At 35.8% G+C, this 22860-nt stretch overlaps 2 protein-coding genes and 1 long non-coding RNA gene across 3 annotated transcripts; 2 read left to right on the forward strand and 1 right to left on the reverse strand.

The window, feature by feature from the left end:
* Nucleotides 1-4768: 4768 nt before the first annotated feature.
* Nucleotides 4769-6853, forward strand: LOC137734963 (protein PSK SIMULATOR 3-like). Its single transcript, XM_068474304.2, has one exon. It carries the CDS (start codon nt 5082-5084, stop codon nt 6633-6635), a length of 1554 nt encoding a protein of 517 aa, XP_068330405.2. The 5' UTR covers nt 4769-5081; the 3' UTR covers nt 6636-6853.
* Nucleotides 6854-11895: 5042 nt separating this feature from the next.
* Nucleotides 11896-12599, reverse strand: LOC137734507 (putative zinc finger A20 and AN1 domain-containing stress-associated protein 8). The gene has a single exon (XM_068473757.2). The coding sequence runs from the start codon at nt 12380-12382 to the stop codon at nt 11930-11932; it is 453 nt and encodes a 150-aa protein (XP_068329858.2). The 5' UTR covers nt 12383-12599; the 3' UTR covers nt 11896-11929.
* A 7046-nt stretch (nt 12600-19645) lies between these two features.
* On the forward strand, nt 19646-21787 carry LOC148696001 (uncharacterized). Its single transcript, XR_015964562.1, has 2 exons — nt 19646-20454; nt 20907-21787. It is a non-coding gene; the product is annotated as an uncharacterized LOC148696001 (long non-coding RNA).
* Nucleotides 21788-22860: the final 1073 nt, after the last annotated feature.

A 22860-nucleotide genomic window follows, 5' to 3' on the forward strand; every position in this document is an offset into this window, starting at 1 on the left:
CTTTTCACCTTGGTAGTACTGTGATTTCGGAAAGTTCAATTATATATAACACCATTTGAATTATAAAATTGAAACTTTAGTCAACGCTAAAGTAATGGAATTGACTATATCATGTTGTCTCCCATGCAGATGCAATGCTGCCTGTTTCCGATTATAAATTTCAAATTAAAATTTACATATATGAAGTTATTTTGAATGTTAAGAAGTAAACTGAAGTAAGTGGTGGATTGCCTTACTGGATAGGGTTTTTCTATTTTTTTTTTTTCAACTTCATTTTGTTGAAATTTTTTAAATCGACGGGTCTGAGGATCCCACTTTGATGACACCGATATTGTTCCTAACTTTACCATCTATCAAATCCGTCAGGTGTGAGGTTTTACTACAAAAGGTCTTGGTATTAGTTAGAGTAGGGTAATCATATTTAAAACCACCCTTGTTGACTACCCCTCACGTGTAAACTAGTAATCCATACGTGAAGATCCACACATTAGCAATTGAAACAACCCAATTTAGTGATCCACATGTGGAGATCCACTCCTATGGAGTCTACACTTGTTTTCAATCTTTTCAGGAAGGATACTATCTCAAATTTTACCACATGCCTAATCCGTTAGGTGTGGAGTTTTACCACAAAAGGCATCGGTAATGTTAGAGTATGGTAATCATATTTAAAGCCACCCTTATTGACTTCCCCCACCGAAATGAGATTGTCAACGCATTTTAGATCCTAAATATGTTTTATTATAAATTAGAATAGTTATATCGCTTATAATAAAAAAATTATACTGAACATTAATTTATGACAAATTTAGAGATCCTGCTTCATTATTTGACTACTTTTTATACAGAAGTCAAATGCAGCATTTTAAAACAGAGACAAAGTGCATGTTACCCATTTTTTGTCAGCTTAGTCGGCAGAGAATCCAAGATCTTCTTTGAGTTTTGCAGATTCAATAACATTCGGTGCATTGCATTCGTAACAAAAAGCCATGTCCGCATGTAAAAAACAAAACGCCTTCTTCTTAATTTATTCTTTATACAATATTATCTGATTAAATCACAATCTTCGAAACTGATGTAAACAATTTAATTCCAGATTAATAAAATTTCTTGTCTTTTAAAAAAAATTGGCAATCTTGGATTTGCACTGATACTCGCAACTTCGATAATATTTGACTGTTTGACTAATGGTAATCATGTTAGTGTACTTGATTATAAATTTATAAGAACACTATCACAAATCTGGAATCACGATCAGGGGTTAGAGCTGTTTAATCCGCTTGTGCGACGGTTCTAGTTTTCACCAATTATCCATTCAGTTTCTGCCAAGTGTCATGTTCGTGCAGATGCAGACCAAGAATATACTGGGAGCTTGGTTGGCATCCTTTTCCAACAATTCTTGAAAAGCTAGCTTTTTTTCAGCGAAACAAACAAGTGGTACGTAGTACATTGCGATCTAGTTGATCTTTTACATCACTGCAAATCCCGTTGCCTCTAGATATTAGCAATGCAACAGACAAAAGACAAAAAAGATGTTAAAAAATGGTGCATACTCAAACCCTATTAATATATATATATATATATATAATATATGTGTGTGTGTATACATACATACATGTGCACACTATGATAATGGATAATACTTTTCTTATTTCGGTAAGAAGGAAACCCTAATAGTTATAGTTGATCTTGTCAATATTTCTTTCCACATACGTGATAGTCAAAAAACGTAATTCTGAGTTTTGTAATAAAATAATGACACGTGATGAAGAATTAGTTCGTTACCGAAAATAAAGAATTATTCTAATATAATATCAATCAACTTGATATGTATCATAATATTGAAATCCCCACAAACAATGAGAAAGTAAAGCTCTTAACCGTCCCATTCATTACGAATTATATACATATGCATGTCAAATTAACCCCTTCTACGCAATATCCATGTGAACAAAGGACTCATTAGAACACAACTTGGCAGTCGGCATTGCCTTTTTATCCTTTGACATGATGAAAATTGTAATAATTAAACTAGTTGTACGTGTTTAGAGAGAAAGAGAGAAGCACTTTAACCAAGACATGGAGATGGGGAGATGGGGAGATGTAGGAAGGGGGTGATGGCTTGCCTATTCGTTTTCCGACAAGTAAACAAAGGAAATCATCTCTGCCGTTCCATTGGTAGGCAAAAGCTAAGGCAAAGTAAAAAAGAAACAAGCCTTTAAACATCCTCTCTCTCTCTCTCTCTCTCTCTCTCTCTCTCTCTCTCTCAGGCAGTAAGACCACACTTCCTGCTCACCATGTGATGAGGAATGAGTAACCTAGTGCCTTTTATTTAATCTTACATGTATCCCTATTTTCTCTACACCCAAAAATATTATTTTTTCGCTATACAATTATGTTATTTAGATGCACACAATAACAGAGCTACGGAATTAATGGATTCAAATGACCCCAATGGTCATGCTTGGTCTTTCACTAATTAATCTCGTTCGATGTTCATTCGAGACGTTAATATTTAATATTTACCCTAAAATCTTTGATGATGAAATATCTTTGAGAAATAACGAGGGTAAAGGAAAGGAGATTGAATATTGTGAGGAATGGTACTGAAACATTTCTCAACATTGTGAGGTTGGGAGCTTCTTTAATTATATCTTGATCGCAAAAAAATTCTGACTTCTTCATCAAACACACTTTATCAATTACATTGATAACACAATATTTTATAGAGACAAGTCTACTATCATTTGTGAGATTATATGTATTAAAGTATATGTTAACAACTTAATCAGTTTTGTATATTCAAACTTGATGTATTATCATTATGTTAGCTAGCTAGCTAGCTAAGATGCATGGTGAAGCATCTCTCCATCATGTGACTCTTCCAAGTTAACCTAAGGCCCCGCACAGCCGCTACCCTTCGATGAATTCAATTTCAAACAACATATATACTTGAGGTTGGTATTTGCACTATAGGATTATTACTACCACATCTAATGGCACCTAAAAAAATGTGGTTTGTGGCCAACTCATGGGTCAAAATCCTACTTTAAGCTAAGGAAATGTAAGGGATATTACATTTTTTGTACCACATTAGTGTATTATCTGATGTGGTAAGTGATGCGTACATGTCACGTTAATTAATGAATTTATCTCATTGAATATTAATTGTATGAATCACTTACCACATGTGATATTACACCAATGTAATATACATATATGATCTCTCTAACATTATTATTCCTTTAAGTTAGCATATCAACTTGCACTTAGTGCAAATTGAATCAATCATTACCTTTCTTTTTTTATCTTTATCATTTTTACATAGAATACAATATAATATTCCTGGAGAAATTTAAAATATATAGATCCATGATCAAATGAGAATTATTAAGCAGTATATACTAAATAAACTTTCTTGTTTCATAGAGCTTATAGTACCTAATAAGTCCTTCGGGTTAACCCAAATGACAAAGAAAAATCGTCCCTAATAATTCATTTTCCTAGAGTGCATAGGTTGCGAAACATGTTAGGGTTCAACTTCCTCAAGCGTAAGAAGGAAATTAAATAGATCTTATTTGGTAATATTCTCTTCCCAAATTAAGCTAATTACTAATCATAACAAAATTTACTTTGTGAGATCACTACTTTTCTTCTTAGATTAGAGCTTGCATCTTTCCTTCTCGAGTTAAAGTTGTTGGATTAAATAAATAATAAATAATACACGACAAATAAATCAATCGATGAGAAAAGTCGTTTATTTCTTCACAACAATCAAAAGGAAAAACCAAAAATGGTATGGCCCTCCCACTCGACTTTTGTAGAACAAACAGCATCTTAAAAAAAAACGTTTTCAGCATCCAAATAGCCACCTAACAGTTCCTCTTTACCGACTAATGTTTTAACTACAAAATTAACCGGAAAAGACAAACCAATGCTTTAACTACAAAACTAACCACGCCTTGTGTAGGTGGTCGTGACAGCGGCGCGGCAACGTTCTGTCATTTCAAGATATGCGTTAGGATTATGCTTTAATATATATTTTTCAACCGATTGGTCTTGTCTTGCTTTCTCAATCTGTTGTGAGTTTTTTGCTTATCTGTTTGTTGGGCTGATTAGCTTTATCCAAATGTGGTACATTATATTGTTCAATGAATATTGCCCTCTCGACCAAAAAAAAAACAAAAACATGTCTTGTGTAGGCCAGCGTGACATTTTTACCCAGATTTACTCCTTGAGAAACCTTTTAGCGACATATATTATGTCACGTATTTATTTAGCTGTTATGATATGTATGGACTACATAGTTACCTCTTCGTATTGTTTTACACAATTAATATAGAAACTTTTAAGTTTCTATAAATTGAAATCGAACTCACTTAGAATTAGAAAAAATGTGTCTTAAAGAGTGTAGTTGTTGAGTGTCATACATGTATCCGATGAGTCTTGAATCCTATATAACAACATGCCACAGTTGTTAAATTCACACTTCTAAAGCAAAATGGTGTGTTATGGGAATAAAACGCAGATAACTTATTCATAGATAAAAGTACCAAGCCGACATAAACCATCTTGAAAAGCAAAAGCAGTAAAAAGTTTTGCGACCTTGCGTGGTAATATCACTGTATACACCATGTCATTTATCCATGTTATAAAACCTAGCACGATCAATTAGTAACAGGTGGGGTCATGCGATCGTCGTATTTGAAAAAATTTCTTAATTATACACGTATTATAATAGAGACTGACAAGTAATATCAAGTGGCAATGACCGAAAATTCCTCCTCTCCCTCTTTTCATTTTATTTAATATTTTAATATTTATTTATTAGACTTTATAAGTAACGCCCACAGCACCTCACGAGCTTAATTTACATTTACAAAGCTTAGCCAAAGCTTTTCTTCTTCCACCACCTCCCTCCATTATTTCCATTATCTTCCTCTGTTCTCTCTCTCTCTCCCCAACTCCCACACTTCAATTATCTCTCTTTCTCTCACTCACTGGTTCTACTCATACATCATCTTCTTCGTCTTCTTCTCAAATTTAAACATTTTTGTTAATTTATCATAAAATATTTACTCATGGCACTTGAGACTCTGCTTCTCAAGGTGAAGACAGCAATCTCCCACCGCTTCGACGCCGTGCGAACCTTCACCCACCACCCGCACCACCCACTCAAACCGGTAAGAAAATCAAACGTCGGCGTCTTGGCCTTCGAGATTGCCGGCCTCATGTCGAAGCTCATCCACCTTTGGCAGGCCCTGTCCGACAAGAACATGATCCGCCTCCACAACGAGTCCATCTCCCTCGAAGGCGTCCGAAAAATAGTCTCAAACGACGACGATTTCCTCCTTGCCCTCGCCTGCGCCGAGCTCGTTGAGAATCTCCGCCTTCTCGCCAACTCAATCTCCCGACTCAGCACCAAATGCGAGGACTCCCACCTCCGCTCCTTCGACCGCGTCTTCCTCGAGTTCGCCAACTCCGGCCGCGATCCGTACAATTGGGTGCTCGGATTTAAAGAAATGGATGCTAACACTGTCAAGAAGTTGGAGAGGTATGTCACGATCACGTCCACCCTCCACAGAGAGATGGACGAGCTTAGTGCGCTCGAGAGCGCGTTGGGAAAAGCCTGGAAGTGCAACGAGTACGAGATTAATAATCATTCCGCGCCGATGACAAGTAGTACTAAAGACCAAAAAATTGTCGATCTTCAGCAGAAGATCGTGTGGCAGAGAAATGAGGTGAAGTATTTGAAGGGCAGATCGTTGTGGAGCCGAAGCTTCGACACGGTCACTTGGGTTATAGCGAGGTCGATTTTCACTGTTCTTGCGAGGACAAAGCTCGTTTTTGGTATCGGACAATGCCCTCCGTTGTCTTTGCCTCGGAGCCTCTCGGCCTCAGCTACTGTCCATCCGTCCAACCAATCGACCTGTCATTTCGTATCAGGGCCCTTGAGATCCCCGAAGCTTGATCAGCAAGATAACAAAAATTCCGTGTGCAAGTCGTACCTTACAAGTATCACAAAGATTGACCATCAAGATAAAAAAAAATCTCTGTCCAGAACGTTCGCTGATATGAAAGACAGTTCGGAGGATATTGGGTTTTTTGAGTCCAACTCGAAGCTCCTCAAGCCACCTGCGAGCACATTAGGCGCGGCGGCCTTGTCGCTTCATTACGCTAACTTGATCATAGTGATGGAGAAGATGATAAAATTCCCACAAATGGTTGGCGTCGACGCGAGGGACGATCTCTACTCGATGTTGCCGAGCAGCGTAAGGTCTTTGCTACGCGCCCGGTTGAGAGGGGTAGGGTTTTCCGCCAGCGATCCGGTGCTAGCCGGCGAGTGGAGGGAAGCGTTGGGGAAGATCCTAGAGTGGTTGGCGCCGTTGGCGCACAATATGATGAAATGGCAAAGTGAGAGGAGCTTTGAGCAACAAAACATTGTGCCAAAAACAAATGTTATGCTTTTGCAAACTTTGTTTTTTGCAAACAAGGACAAGACGGAGGCTGCCATAACTGAGCTGCTTGTGGGGTTGAATTATATTTGCAGGTTTGAGAGGGAGATGACGGCTAAGGCCTTGTTTGAATGCAATAACTCCATTAATGGGTTGCTCAATTTGCAGAGTTCTAGCTAGCTAGTGAAGGAAAAAGAATCAAACCGTTTTCTTATTCTTTTTTTTTGGGGTTATTTTAGTTCGTATTTTGGATTTCAATTTTGATTTCTGAAATTTTACCATCGTGTTTTGAATTGAGCTGCGTTGACAAGATCTTCGGGGTTCGTTTTTGTATCGAATTCTCGTTTGTATATGATGAAATAAATAGATATAAAATGTAAATGATTTGTTTCTTGAGATATTTTCCGAAATCAAAAGTAGGGGATTATGAATTTTGAGATTATAGTTCATGCATGATCATGTGAAAAATATTTGTTGATACTCTCTACCAATAAAAGATCACAAGATAAAATTTTAAAATAAGGTGAATATTTTCTTGTGGACTTGTAATACATGTGTTTGGTTATGAGCAATTCATTAAATAATAAAGGGTAAAATACAAAAAACTACCTTAATTATGGGTCGAACAACACTTTCATACCTCATCTTTTAAAATTGACAATGTCATACCTCATTTTAAGAATTTGTGACAATATCATACCTTCCGTCAGTTTGTCTGTCATCTATTCCGTTAAGTAGTGACGTGGCTTAAAAAAATTAATAAAATATTAAAAACTAAAATTATAAAATCATTTAACAATTTTTTTTTCACATGGGGACCCACCCTTTATCCCCCTCACCTTTCTTCCCTTCTCCCGTTTTCCCTCACCCCAAACCTAGATCCTATCCCCACTTCGTTCTCCCTCGCCGTGCCCAGAACCACCATCCCTCCCCTCTCTCTCTTCCATTTCCTCCCGTATTCTCTCTGCCTTTTTCCCTTTCATGTTGCAACAACAGCCTTGTCGGCTCTGCCATTGTCCACAAGCTCCAAGCCCTAAACTTCACAAACCTCGTCCTCTGCACCCACGCTGAGAGCTTTTCATCTCCGAGAACCTAACCAATTCGGTTGTTGACATGCGCCTCGGCGAGCTTGCCCTCTGCACCCACAGCTTCGCTAGTAAGTCTGCGTCTTCTGACGATGAGTACCTCTAGCTATCCCAAGCCTTCAGTGATTTCTTCGCCTGCAGCAACGACATATCGGGAAAATTAAAACGGCTCGCAAGCTTGCCGTCGCCGGAAAACGCGCTGACCTCTGAATTATCTGAGGCTGTGCCAGAACTGGAACCATGCCAGGGGTTTTTGCAGAGGGAGAACTTCTCAATCGAGATCATCGAGAGCATTTCGCCGGAGGATCTTCAACCGACTATCAAGATCTGCATCAACGACCTCCAATCGCTGTCGCTTGTCGTGAAGCAATTTGCAGCGGCCAAGCTTAGGCTTTTAGCGAAGAATCGGGTTGATAATTGTGCCTTGATTGGTGAGTCCGGCGCCTTTCCCGCTCTAATTCCTCTACTGCGATGCAACAATCCATGGTCGCATGAGCACGCCGTCACGGCGCACCCAGTTTGCGAAATTCCAATTGGGATTTGAACAGGGGAACAAGAAAAGGATGGATGCACGAGGTAGAGGTGTCAAAGGGATAGTAACAGAGCACACCCAATTTGCAAAATTCCAATTGGGATTTGATTTGTTTAAGTAAATTAAAAATTGGGGACTGAAATAGGGGAAAAGGGGTGAGGGTGATGAGTTCGGGGGAGATAGGTGGGGAAGAAGGTTGAGGGTGATGAGTTTAGGGGGTGGGTTAGGGGAAGACAGAAGCAGGTGGGATCTGGGTTTGGGGTGGGGGAAGATGGGAGGAGGGAGGAAAGGTGAGGGGGATAAAGGGTGGGTCCCCATGTAAAAAAAAAATTGTTAAATGATTTTATAATTTTAGTTTTTAATATTTAATTAATTTTTTTAAATCACGTCACTACTTAACAGAATAGATGATAGACAAACTGACGGAATGTATGACATTGTCACAAATTCGTAAGATGAGGTATGACATTGTCAATTTTAAAAGATGAGGTATTAAATTCGGCTACCGTACGGATTCTATTTAAGTAGACGATATTAGGAATGAAAATTCAACAACAAAATTTTGAGTATAATTGTAAACGCTCTTAACATTTTTAGCTACGAGTCCATCATTGGTCAAGACTCATTGGCGGAGCTAGTATGAGGTCATTATTTATTCATGACCCCAACAACTTCAAAAATCTTATGTATATTTGTATGTGTATTGTATTAGATCCTATAAACAGCTAGGCAAACTAAATACACAACTTCCTCTTAATTTTTCTTCTATTTTTTCTTTATCATCCCTATCTTCCGTTTATCTCTTTTTGAGTGTAACTCTATTGTGCGCTCTCTTGGCAACCTTCTACATTACTCTAGCCACCCTTAACAAGCCTCCACATATCATTATAGTTGTTGACATATGTTAGCATATTCCTTCAGCATATGTTGACAAGAATTGACATGTTCCTACTAGGTGCTCGTCGAAATGATCCAATAAAAAAAAAATTTCCGTCAAAATCATGACTCCATTATTTGGTAATCTTGACTTCGCCACTACCAAAACTTTCAAATTCAGTTTATTCCAACGAGAATACCTGATACCGTATGTTTGATTTATTTTATTTTTTTTATAAAGGACTCCCACTTAAACTCCTAAATAATATAGCCTTTTAATTTTCGGTTACAGTGTAATCTAGCCTTTTTATCGTGACCACTTTCTTTTATTTTCCTCACTATTTTATTAGAAAAAAGTAGATATAAGTAAAAACTATGTCAACTTCGAATATATGATTTCTCACTATTCAAGCACATTTTATGCTCATCAAAAGTACTTTTTATGGTAAGGAATGTGTAGCTTGATTAAGAGTATTCTTTGTAGCTGACGCAGCATGAAGTAATCAAAAGAATTACCAACGTAATCCTTTGAAGAATAAGTCTAGAATTCACCAGAAATTTGAGAGAAACTCCGAAAGGTTGTTGTTTAATTGAGAATTGAGTGATTGAATGGTTACATCTAGATGACTTAAATAATGATTACAAAGGTTTGGAACAACTCAAAGGACTTCTAGAAATTTAAATAACATTAATTAAACATTAATCGACGAGAAAATAAGGGTATGATTTTATTACAAAACTTTAAACACTATTTTGGAAGCTGAAATGACCTCAGATGGCTAAAATCCATCGTACATAACGAGAAATCCATGAGTTGGACTCGTGGCGTAGTTTCCTTTCCAAAAATGTACCATGGGCCCAAATCAAAGCTCGGACGTCAAATTTGCAAATTCCAACTACGTTCTTTTGTCTTTCGGCGGTCGATTTCCTCTTCGATCCAATCTACCATTTGTTCTACACCAATAACATTTGAAATTTCTGAGTTTGAATTTCTCTTCTCCAATATTGACTGAATACAAAAACTAATCTACCCGTGAAAAAAAAAATTATATATATAGCTTACGAGACTGCCGAATTTAATTGGCCTAACCTACATTCGCAAGCGCAAGACGATATAAAAAATTGAATTCATGCAAGTAAATCATGTAAATCCAGAAGGGACTTCATGTGAACATGTGAGTCTGAATCTCTACCTTTCGGCCAGACCCAAACACTAGTGGACTAAAATCCAAACACACAAATTCAAAGAAATAGGAATAAAAAAGTGTTTGATCCTCCAGCTAATGGCATCTTGCTTAGTGAAATTCATATAATTGCAAAGATGCATTACCCCACTTATAATATATATTTGTAAAAGATTCTTGGTTGACATTCATATGATCATTGTTTTTGATATGTATTAAAAAGGACTCCAAATTGAACCATCTGGCATTGAAAGACAATTTATAGGGCATTAAGTGAATGTGTTTTAGTTTGAATTGAAAAATCGAATCTTGAGATCTTTTTCCTTTGTATTGACACGAATCATGTTGTAGGAGGGGCAAATCTAACACACAACTTTAAGTGACTGTTAAAACATCTCCAATAAAGATGTCAAATTTCATTATTAGGGTTTTTAGATCCGGATCCAAAAAAATAGAATGTTTTTAGGAGTGAGTCCAATTATCTAATTATATGTTTTTATTTCTTTTATACTCATTTTATACTTTCTAAAAATATTAAAAATCAATTAAAATCTTCTAATATTATGCATTTTCCAACTCCAAAAAATATAATTAATATCTTATAACAAAAAAACCAATATACTAACATAAATTTATTTGCAAAACATTCTACCCTAACTCAAGTAACAAATATATGAATGTATATTATACCTATACATGAGATATGAAACCTAATTAAAAGGTAGAAAAAACATAACATATCTACAAGTAAGACACATTAATCTGTGATAGGTTGATTATATAAAATAAAATTAAAAAAAAAATCTATCATATAGGTAGATAAATATAATTAACCTATGATATAGGTTGATTATAAAAATTAAAAATAAAATCTATAAAGGGTTTAAAGAAGAAGGAAGAACGAGAAATAACAAAAATAAAAATAAAAAGAAATAAGTAAGGAGATAATTGGGAAGAAATTTGATTTTTTTTTTTAATAAATCTTATCATTGAACAGATAACTATTGATAATTAAAAAAATTATATATAACAAATTGGACTTATTTTAATAAACTGGACTATTCTTACTATTGGCTCAAAAAATTGGACTTATATCAAGTTTCCCATTCATGTAAAATAATCAATAAGTGAAGAAATTAAAGAAATATGTGTCCAAAAGAAAAATTGGCGTTATTTTCAAATTTGGAATGAAGAATGTTAATCCATGTAGGATTTTGACATTTCCTTGAAAACCATAAAATCACCTTTCTTTTTGTTAAAGGAGTCCACGTAAAATTTTTTGGCATTTATGTGGCAAATTTTTTATAGGCTACCCAGTTATCTTAAGCCCATTAACCTTAGGTTCCATGTGTTGAAGAAAAGCCCACTAATCCTAGGCCCGTTATGTTGAAGGGAAAAAAAAAGTGTGATTGATGTTCCTGGTATTTGGAGAGTATGAGTATGTCCTTTTACCGGCTACGGGACCGATTGTTTGTCATCGATACTATTCGTGTGTACGTATTGATACATCATAGATAATATCAATATTGTACCGATGATATGTCTTCTATTTTTTTTTTTTTTTTTTTTTTTATAAAAATATTACATCATGCATAAAAATTTTCTAATAATTAAATCTCGACTTTAATTGTAATTCAATTAACTAAAATAATTATATTGTGTCTCAATATATAATCAATGACATAAAATCAAAAGGAAAAGAATTACAAACTCGAAATTGAGCAATTAAACTAACAAAGACAATGTTATAGCTATGCCAACTAAACATTATGATAATTAAGTTGTTCACCTAGAACTCTAAACCCTCCACTGCAGCTTATCACCCTTGCAAAGAGGGTTTTGCTTGGTCAAAAGATATTGCCCAGTCTTCTTGTAATCCACACAGCATGAGTGTTCTTCAGGGTACCTATGCTTCCCACAAAACACACCGCCGCAGCGGCACTCGAACCCTGTCGGGCCGACCCTTTTCTTGCAGCTCAAGCACCTCTTTTTCTGCGATAAATCTGATGAACCTTGTGAAGATTGTGGAGGCAAAGAAGAAATAACGGCTGCGGTAGCGGAGCTTGAGTCACCGAGTGTGTTGTCCACTGAAGCTAACCCTACCATGGCTGCAGGCTTAGCAAACTGCTCTTCTTTCAGGTACTGTCTGTAGCACTTTGAGCACATGTTCATATTCGTCACAGAGCCAAAGAAGCCGCAGCCTCTTGCACAGCGTGGAGGCTCCATGTTGGTGTCGTTTGGTGAGTCCATATTTGGTTTCTTGAATCTCTTTTTGTTACTTTCGTAATCGCGGAGTTAAGTGATACAAGGGAGGTGGAAAATAGAACTTGAGACTTCGAATCTAGAAAAGTGAATGCTCTCAATTAACTGAACAAGCCTTTGCGGCAAAATTGTACTTCTTAACGGGACTCGGAGTTAAGCTTCTTAATTTTTTTTGGATTTCGATTATTAGTTATGAGGTTTGGCGAGTATGTGAGTAGTTTTATAGTGCGAAGGGGTGCTCGCGCCTAGTGATGTAGGATTAGGAGCGGTATGAATTTCCTTTTCCTATTAGGATTGGTTTCTAATTAACCTACTCTGTACAGATTTCTAAATGTTTTTTGTTTCCTTCTTTTTCTTGTAGAAACTTTAAGTCGGTGGAGTGCAACTTTGCTCATTGGTGGTGCTGACCTCCCTAAATTGCCGTTAGTTTTGGTTTAATTAATTTAAGACGCGAATTTTAAAACTTAACCTAATCTAACAACAATTAAGGGGGTGAGCATCACCTTCACTTTAGGGGATGGGCAAAAATGCACTCAAGTCAGTGGGTTCGGAATCCACACAACAGACGCACAGACACACACACACAGATATATATAGATATGACCGATATGTGAATTATTTTCATGCGTAAGAGTCTTTTCAAGTCAAATTTATAGATCGAAAAACCAAAAATAACTAAATAGAAATCAAATGAACTAATCCATCAATTACTAATAAGCTCTGATTGATTTCAATGAGAAAATTAACACAATCTCTCAATGGTAAATTTCCATTCTTACTCTTACGTTCACTGTCGTCGTTTTCTAAAATTTATTTGGTTTCCAAGCTACTACGGAGCATCTACGGCTGTACCAAATATTAGTTTCATATCGATTCAAAACAGGAAAGAGAATTATATATATCAATTGTAGGTCCTTCCTTTTGACAGCGCCAAGATTTCATGAACTGTTACTCTTTCCTCAATGCATCAATGACAGAAACTCATGAAGAATAGAGCTTTTGGATGCGGTATCTTCAGAACTGGAATCAAGGTGATAGAAGGGCTGTACAGCAAGAGGAAGAACTTGCCGGCACTTAAACTGATGTGAAAAAAAAATCACTAGCATAAAGTTTAAGCGAGCTACGCAACATGCAGTCAGTCCTCTCCATGTAGTCTGTCCTCCGGATGATTTTAGTTTTCACTTTGGGCTTGAGTATATAGACGTCCAATATGTACCAAAGCGAGCTACGCTTGAATGTGTGTTTAACTTCAATATCGAATCTGTGATTATCCACAACATAGCCCTCTTCTAGAGTTATATCAGCTTCGACTAAACGGGCAATGCCAAAGGCACCCAAAGAGGTTTATAGCAAATTTTTTTTTGAAAAACATCAACTAACTAGAAGTCTTAATTGTTTTCAGCAACTTTCCGGATCCGGTCCATATAACTAAAGCAACATCCTCTGAAGTCAAAGTCGTAAAACAACATCTGAACCATCCTGGTTCTACGTAGTGGCAGGCTGAGCCAGGAGTCACATTGATCTTGGCACTGCTCAACAGCTTATTGTTAGACCGTGTCGTTAGTCTGTTTGAAGTGTTGTATTTGGCTTCGAAGACTTATCTCTTCGGAGTTGGATAGGCTTAGGACTTTGTCAACGTCTTTAAGATTTATGTTTGTATATTTGAATTTCAAACCTCCCATGTAAATTGGGTTTTCAAACCCTGAATGTAATCTGTATATTGGCTATAAATATACGCAACCCAAGTCTTTCTGTGTATGCAAAGTTGATGTGAAACAACCTTCTTGTCGAATATACAAAACCTGCAGTTCTTAAGTTTGTATATGGTATTAGAGCTTTTTGAGTCCAATGACATCCAGGGCCGGCCCTAAGGGTAGTCCAAGTAGGCGTCCGCCTAGAGCCCCCACTTCATAAGGGCCCTCAAAAAAAATTTATATTTTGTAATTAACATATAAGTACAAAAAAAGTAAGAAATATCATAATTCATTTGTTAGTGTAGTGGAAATGTTGGCTTCATTTTTCATTGGGGTGTTGAGTTTGAAACACAAAGCCGCCTTTCAGTCACTAGATTTTTCTTAATTTTTCTTGTTTTTCAAATTTACTGCCAATCCATCTGTCCAAATGCATATAAAGTTATAAAACTCAAGTCTCTTTGCAATCTTTTTTCTTTCAACTTCTCATTCTCTCAATTTCTATCAAATGTTTAAACCAACTATCATATGGTCTTAAAGATTGTACTTTAAGGTAATCAAAACTTTGAATTATATATTTTTCTTTTCAATAATTTTTTATTCAATTGGATTATTTTAATATTCAATTCGTTAGTGTGATGTTGATTTTAGAAGAAAAAAAACACAAGAGAAACAATTGGCGTTAAATTTATTATACTGGTCAATCAAGTTTTATTGTTATTCACTCTCTTGATCATCAAGTTTTATTGTTCTTCACTCTCAATCTTAAACTCTTGACTGCAAACATTTAGTACATTTGTGTCTAAAAACGTGAATCGTGTAATGTTTAAATAATGTTTGTATATTTATCTTCTTTTGATATTAATTTTTAATGACATTTGATGTGAAAATATGACTTTTTATGTATTTAACGAATTCTTTTTTTATACAAATTAATATACAAAGAACCAAAAATCAGAGAATTTTAGAACCCCACTTCCTAAAATTCCCAAATTCTCAGGACCGGTCCTGACGACAACGATCCATAGGAGCGAATTAACCCACTGATATCAGCCCAACAGAATAAACCATACCTGCTTTTTGCACACTTGATATCGGTCACTCAATTTCTCCTCTCCTTCTTCGTGCATGCGTTACATGCGTCTGCAGCTGATGTCTTATCGTGGTGTTTTACCCGCACTCTTCTTTTGCTTTTGGACGGACTTTGCATGGCCCACTAGTTGTCCTTGCAAAATTGGACTGCTGGAAATGATTAAATGGGTTGGTGGACATTTTTGAGCCCTTACCCTTATCTGTCACTAACTGGACATGCTCTAAAGTCAAGAAATTATTATAAAAAGAAGTGGAATAATCCCCTTGACTAGTATTGTAATGTGGTGGGATTGTTAGAAATTATATGACATTTTAATTTCTAATATCGAAAGTAAATTGCTAGTTGTCATTCAAGTAGTGAAAACGGTTTTGGTGTTTCAAATTGGTGCCATCTTTTGATAAGCGATGACATTATTCTTCACAAAGGTTGCAACTTAAGTGTAACTTTCTGTTAAAAACTGATACTTGTATTAAGAGGTGTCATACGGTTTAAAGCCAATAGACACATAACTTATCAAAAGGTGCAGGCACTCCATTCGTAGATATTTGACCTAGTCTTCACAAAATAATTAGAACGTATTGGACATAAGAGTATTACCCATGTACTCTATGCTCTTCATTTGTTGTTCAATTTTGAGTTATGTCTTGAGAATATAGAATATATAAAGTTCTTTACGAGTCCGAGGATAGAGGTGCTTCGACTTCGGATTATAGGTTGTGAAATCCTGAAAGACAGATGCCTACACAAGAATAGGGGCAAAATTCTATCTTTAGAACATTACATGCAAGCCTGAATCTCCAAATTTACTAGTTTCTCTTACTTTTATCTAGTTGTTTATATTAATCTTATATGTAATTCATGTTGTGATTTTCTATAGCACACCCCTTTAAATATTGCTCCAACAGTGGAATGTCTTTGTTTATGTCATATTGGAATAACCAGCCGTATGTCAGAATTTTTAATTTGATAATTTGAAAGGCTTCATGAATTATAAATTGGTGGTTGTTTTGTTGGTTACTTTTTAAAATTAGAGTTCAGTAGGTGTTGATGCAAAACCAGAGACAACCCCTTGGCTTTGTTAAAGGCGAAGCATGCAATTTACTAGTCAATCCCAGTTGGTGGCGGTAGACATCAAAATTTCGGTGAAATAAATATGGACCAATAATTAAAATTTCAACGCTCACGTGTCACATAAATTTTACATGTAACGTGTGACTCAATGAAAAATCCAAATAAATTGGAAAAGTTATCAAATAGGACACGTGTCAGTACCTGGCAGAAATGATTTATTTCATCTGATTATTTGAATCCAAAAATCAAGTTTTGGAATTCTATAAATAGGAAGCCAAGGCATTCATTTTAGGGAAGAAAGAAAAGAGGGAATTTACATCACACCAAAACCTTGAAGCCTTGAAACTCTAAAGTTCTCAAGCAAATCCCGAAGGATCAAGAAAACACTCTTCGTTCTTCGTCAAATCCTCCTTCAAGGTCAAGCCCCAACGGCCCTTGAAGAACTTCCACCGACTCAAGATCAAGCCCCAACGGCCCCTTGAAGAACTTCCACCGACTCAAGATCAAGTCCCGACGGCCCCTTGAAGAAAGTGTTCATCATTCATCATCCGTTCATCCTAAGATCAAGCCCCAACGGCCCTTTGGATCAACAATCTCAACAAACCTATACACCCATTCTTCAAGATCAAGCCCAACGCCCCTTGAAGATCCATTCATCAACTGTTCATCCCTAGATCAAGCCCCGACGGCCCTTTGGATCAACAGCTCATCCACAAACCTACACCCTACGAAGATAGAATAAGAGGATCCAATTACAAAGAGATTGTAACCCTAAAAATCATTAAACACAAAAATATTATTTTGTACACGTATTCTTGTTTCTTGTTTCAGGAATTTTTCGTGTTTACAGTGGCATCGGGTTTTTTGGAGTTCAGATTCTTGGTTGACATTCATATGATCATTGTATTTGATATGTGTTAAAAAGCACTCCAAATTGAACCATCTGGCATTGAAAGACAATTTATAGGGCATTAAGTGAATGTGTTTTAGTTTGAATTGAAAAATCGAATCTTAAGATCTTTTTCCTAGGGGTGGGCATAAAAATCGCCAAACCGCAAAACCGCATCGAACCGTAAGAAAAAAAAACCGAAAAAAACCGTGTTGATCGGAAAAGTCAACTTTGAGTGAAAAACCGAACCGAACCGTTCAAACCGGTTCCGGTTCCGGTTCCGATTTCGAATGACCAAGAACCGGCCAAACCGAACCGAACCGTTTTATTAATAATAAATAAATAAATTATATATACACACACATGTCATGGTATAATAGGTTGAAAAATTGTGTACAGGAGCTGCTGCTTCTTGCTTGCTCTCTGAAGTCTGAAAACTTGCAATTTGTTTCATCATTTTTTTGTTTGTTGACTAATTGACCAGTGCATATGTATTTTAGTTGTCTCTTTTTGTTGACTTGGTGCCACTACCAAAGACATTTGCATTAAAAAAGATGTGTTGTATGCAACTTTATGTAATCAGTTTTAGAAGATGTATTTGAATGCATAATGATTTGGTGTTCAAATAATTTATTATTAGGAACCGTAAACCGGCAAGAACCGAATCGGAACCGGTGTAGACCGAACCGTAATGTTCTAGTCATAAATTTAAGTGGAACCACACCGAATCGAACCGTTAATATATTTCGGCTCCGGTTCCAATTTAGGGGTGGAACCGCACCGAACCGCACCGTGCCCACCCCTACTTGTTCCTTTGTATTGATACGAATCATGTTGTAGGAGGGGCAAATCTAACACACAACTTTAAGTGACTGTTAAAACATCTCCAATAAAGATGTTAAATTAAAATGTCAAATTTCACTTATTGGGGTCTATAGATCCAGGTCCAAAAACATAGAGTGTTTTTAGGAGTGAGTCAAATTATCTAATTATATGTTTTTATTTCTTTTATACTCATTTTATATTTTCTACAAATATAAAAAATCAATTAAAATCTTCTAATATTATGTATTTTCCAACTCCAAAAAATATAATTAATATCTTATAACAAAAAAACTAATATACTAACATAAATTTATTTGCAAAACATTCTACCCTAACTCAAGTAACAAATATATGAATGTATATTATACCCATAAGTGAGATATGAAACCTAATTAAAAGGTAGAAAAAACATAACATACCTACAAGTAAGACACATTAATCTGTGATAGGTTGATTATAAAAAATATATATATATATATATATATATAAAAGAATCTATCATAATCTGTGATAGGTTGATTATAAAATATATATATATATATATATATATATAAAAGAATCTATCATATAGGTAGATAAATATAATTAACCTATGATATAGGTTGATTATAAAAACTAAAAATAAAATCTATAAATAGGGTTTAAAGCAGAAGGAAGAACGAGAAATAACAAAAACAAAAATAAAAAGAAATAAGCAAGGAGATAATTGAGAAGAAATTTGATTTTTTTTTTTTAATAAATCTTATCATTGAACAGATAACTATTGATAATTAAAAAATTAAACATAACAAATTGGACTTATTTTAATAAACTAGACTCTTCTTACTATTGGCTCAAAAAATTGGACTTATATCAAGTTTCCCCTTCATTGAGGTTAGTAAAATAATCAATAAGTGAAGAAATTAAAGAAATATGTGTCCAAAAGAAAAATTGGCGTTACTTTCAAATTTGGAGTGAAGAATGTCAATCCATGTAAAATTTTGACATTTCCTTTGAAACCATAAAATCACCTTTCTTTTTGTTAAAGGAGTACACGTAAAATTTTTTGGTATTTATGTGGCAAATTTTTTATAGGCTACCCAGTTATCTTAAGCCCATTAACCTTACCATAGGTTGAAGAAAAGCCCACTAATACTAGGCCCATTATGTTGAACGAAAAAAAAAAGTGTGATTGATGTTCTTGGTATTTGGAGAGTATGAGTATGTCCTTTTACCGGCCACGGGACCGATTGCTTGTCATCGATACTATTCGTGTGTACGTATTGATACATCATTGATAATATCAACATTGTACCGATGATATGTCTTTTTTTTTTCTTTTTTCTTTTTTATAAAAATATTACATCATGCATAAAAAATTTCTAATAATTAAATCTTGACTTTCATTGTAATTCAATTAACTAAAATAATTATATTGTGTCTCAATATATAATCAATGACATAAAATCAAAAGGAAAAGAATTACAAACTTGAAATTGAGCAATTAAACTAACAAAGACAATGTTATATCTATGCCAACTAAACATTATGATAATTAAGTTGTTCACCTAGAACTCTAAACCCTCCACTGCAGCTTATCACCCTTGCAAAGAGGGTTTTGCTTGGTCAAAAGATATTGCCCAGTCTTCTTGTAATCCACACAGCATGAGTGTTCTTCAGGGTACCTATGCTTCCCACAAAACACACCGCCGCAGCGGCACTCGAACCCTGTCGGGCCGACCCTTTTCTTGCAGCTCAAGCACCTCTTTTTCTGCGATAAATCTGATGAACCTTGTGAAGATTGTGGAGGCAAAGAAGAAATAACGGCTGCGGTAGCGGAGCTTGAGTCACTGAATGTGTTGTCCACTGAAGCTAACCCTACCATGGCTGCAGGCTTAGCAAACTGCTCTTCTTTCAGGTACTGTCTGTAGCACTTTGAGCACATGTTCATATTCGTCACAGAGCCAAAGAAGCCGCAGCCTCTTGCACAGCGTGGAGGCCCCATGTTGGTGTCGTTTGGTGAGTCCATATTGTTGATTGTTGGCTCAAACAAAGTAGAAAGTAGTCTAAAACCAACAAATGATGTTGGCTACTTTTGTGGTCAAAATTGATGGTTGGCATGCTACATGTGGGAAATAAAATGGATGCTCTTATGCCTAATTTGTGGTCAAAGAATGGATGCATTTATGCCTAATTCTTTTGACTTGATGAGAGGCCTTTGGCCTATAAAAGGAGGTGTAGGCATAACTCAAATACAACATCAAGGAAACAAGGAAGAAAGAAAAATAGCAAGAAGCCATTCGGCATAGAGAAGAATTTTCTCAAATTGTCTTGCTTTGTATTTTTGGTTTTCTCTTCCTATTGAAGTGTGAGAGTTTGGGTTATTCGGGTCTTTGGGAAATTGAGTGATAAACACTATTGTATGTTCTCATTGATTATAGTGGAATACTCCGTCGTCTCCAAACTGGATGTAGGCATTGCCGAACCAGTATAAATCTTGGTGTTCTTGTTGGTATTGTTCCATTTATCTTTTGTCAGTTATTGTGGTTTATTTTTCACTCACACTTGGTTGACGCTTCCGCACAACACATATTTGGTTTCTTGAATCTCTTTTTGTTACTTTCGTAATCGCGGAGTTAAGTGATACAAGGGAGGTGGAAAATAGAACTTGAGACTTCGAATCTAGAAAAGTGAATGCTCTCAATTAACTGAACAAGCCTTTGCGGCAAAATTGTACTTCTTAACGGGACTCGGAGTTAAGCTTCTTAATTTTTTTTGGATTTCGATTATTAGTTATGAGGTTTGGCGAGTATGTGAGTATTTTTATAGTGCGAAGGGGTGCTCGCGCCTAGTGATGTAGGATTAGGAGCGGTATGAATTTCCTTTTCCTATTAGGATTGGTTTCTAATTAACCTACTCTGTACAGATTTCTAAATGTTTTTTGTTTCCTTCTTTTTCTTGTAGAAACTTTAAGTCGGTGGAGTGCAACTTTGCTCATTGGTGGTGCTGACCTCCCTAAATTGCCGTTAGTTTTGGTTTAATTAATTTAAGACACGAATTTTAAAACTTAACCTAATCTAACGACAATTAAGGGGGTGAGCATCACCTTCACTTTAGGGGATGGGCAAAAATGCACTCAAGTCAGTGGGTTCGGAATCCACACAACAGACGCACAGACACACACACAGAGATATATATAGATATGACCAATATGTGAATTATTTTCATGCGTAAGACTCTTTTCAAGTCAAATTTATAGATCGAAAAACCAAAAATAACTAAAAAGAAATCAAATGAACTAATCCATCAATTACTAATAAGCTCTGATTGATTTCAATGAGAAAATTAACACAATCTCTCAATGGTAAATTTCCATTCTTACTCTTACGTTCACTGTCGTCGTTTTCTAAAATTTATTTGGTTTCCAAGCTACTACGGAGCATCTACGGCTGTACCAAATATTAGTTTCATATCGATTCAAAACAGGAAAGAGAATATTATATATCAACTGTAGGTCCTTCCTTTTGACAGCGCCAAGATTTCATGAACTGTTACTCTTTCCTCAATGCATCAATGACAGAAACTCATGAAGAATAGAGCTTTTGGATGCGGTATCTTCGGAACTGGAATCAAGGTGTTAGAAGGGCTGTACAGCAAGAGGAAGAACTTGCCGGCAGTGAAAAAAAAATCACTAGCTTAAAGTTTAAACGAGCTACGCAACATGCAGTCAGTCCTCTCCATGTAGTCTGTCCTCCGGATGATTTTAGTTTTCACTTTGGGCTTGAGTATATAGACGTCCAATATGTACCAAAGCGAGCTACGCTTATGTGTGTTTAACTTCAATATCGAATCTGTGATTATCCACAACATAGCCCTCTTCTAGAGTTGTATCAGCTTCGACTAAACGGGCAATGCCAAAGGCACCCAAAGAGGTTTATAGCAAATTTTTTTTTTGAAAAACATCAACTAACTAGAAGTCTTAATTGTTTTCAGCAACTTTCCGGATCCGGTCCATATAACTAAAGCAACATCCTCTGAAGTCAAAGTAGTAAAACAACATCTGAACCATCCTGGTTCTACGTAGTGGCAGGCTGAGCCGGGAGTCACATTGATCTTGGCACTGCTCAACAGCTTATTGTTAGACCGAGTCGTTAGTCTGTTTGAAGTGTTGTATTTGGCTTCGAAGACTTATCTCTTCGGAGTTGGATAGGCTTAGGACTTTGTCAACGTCTTTAAGATTTATGTTTGTATATTTGAATTTCAAACCTCCCATGTAAATTGGGTTTTCAAACCCTGAATGTAATCTGTATATTGGCTATAAATATACGCAACCCAAGTCTTTCTGTGTATGCAAAGTTGATGTGAAACAACCTTCTTGTCGAATATACAAAACCTGCAGTTCTTAAGTTTGTATATGGTATTAGAGCTTTTTGAGTCCAATGACATCCAGGGCCGGCACTAAGGGTAGTCCAAGTAGGCCTCCGCCTAGAGCCCCCACTTCATAAGGGCCCTAAAAAAAAATTTATATTTTGTAATTAACATATAAGTACAAAAAAGTAAGAAATATCATAATTAATTTGTTAGTGCAGTGGAAATGTTGGCTTCATTTTTCTTTGGGGTGTTGAGTTTGAAACACAAAGCCGCCTTTCAGTCACTAGATTTTTCTTAATTTTTCTTGTTTTTCAAATTTACTGCCAATCCATCTGTCCAAATGCATATAAAGTTATAAAACTCAAGTCTCTTTGCAATCATTTTTCTTTCAACTTCTCATTCTCTCCATTTCTATCGAATGTTTAAACCAACTATCATATGATCTTAAAGATTGTACTTTAAGGTAATCAAAACTTTGAATTATATATTTTTCTTTTCAATAATTTTTTATTCAATTGGATTATTTTAATATTCAATTCGTTAGTGT

Source organism: Pyrus communis, chromosome 7, assembly GCF_041283825.1.
Source record: "Pyrus communis isolate YQ-2024b chromosome 7, ASM4128382v1, whole genome shotgun sequence".
Classification (NCBI taxonomy): domain Eukaryota; kingdom Viridiplantae; phylum Streptophyta; class Magnoliopsida; order Rosales; family Rosaceae; genus Pyrus; species Pyrus communis.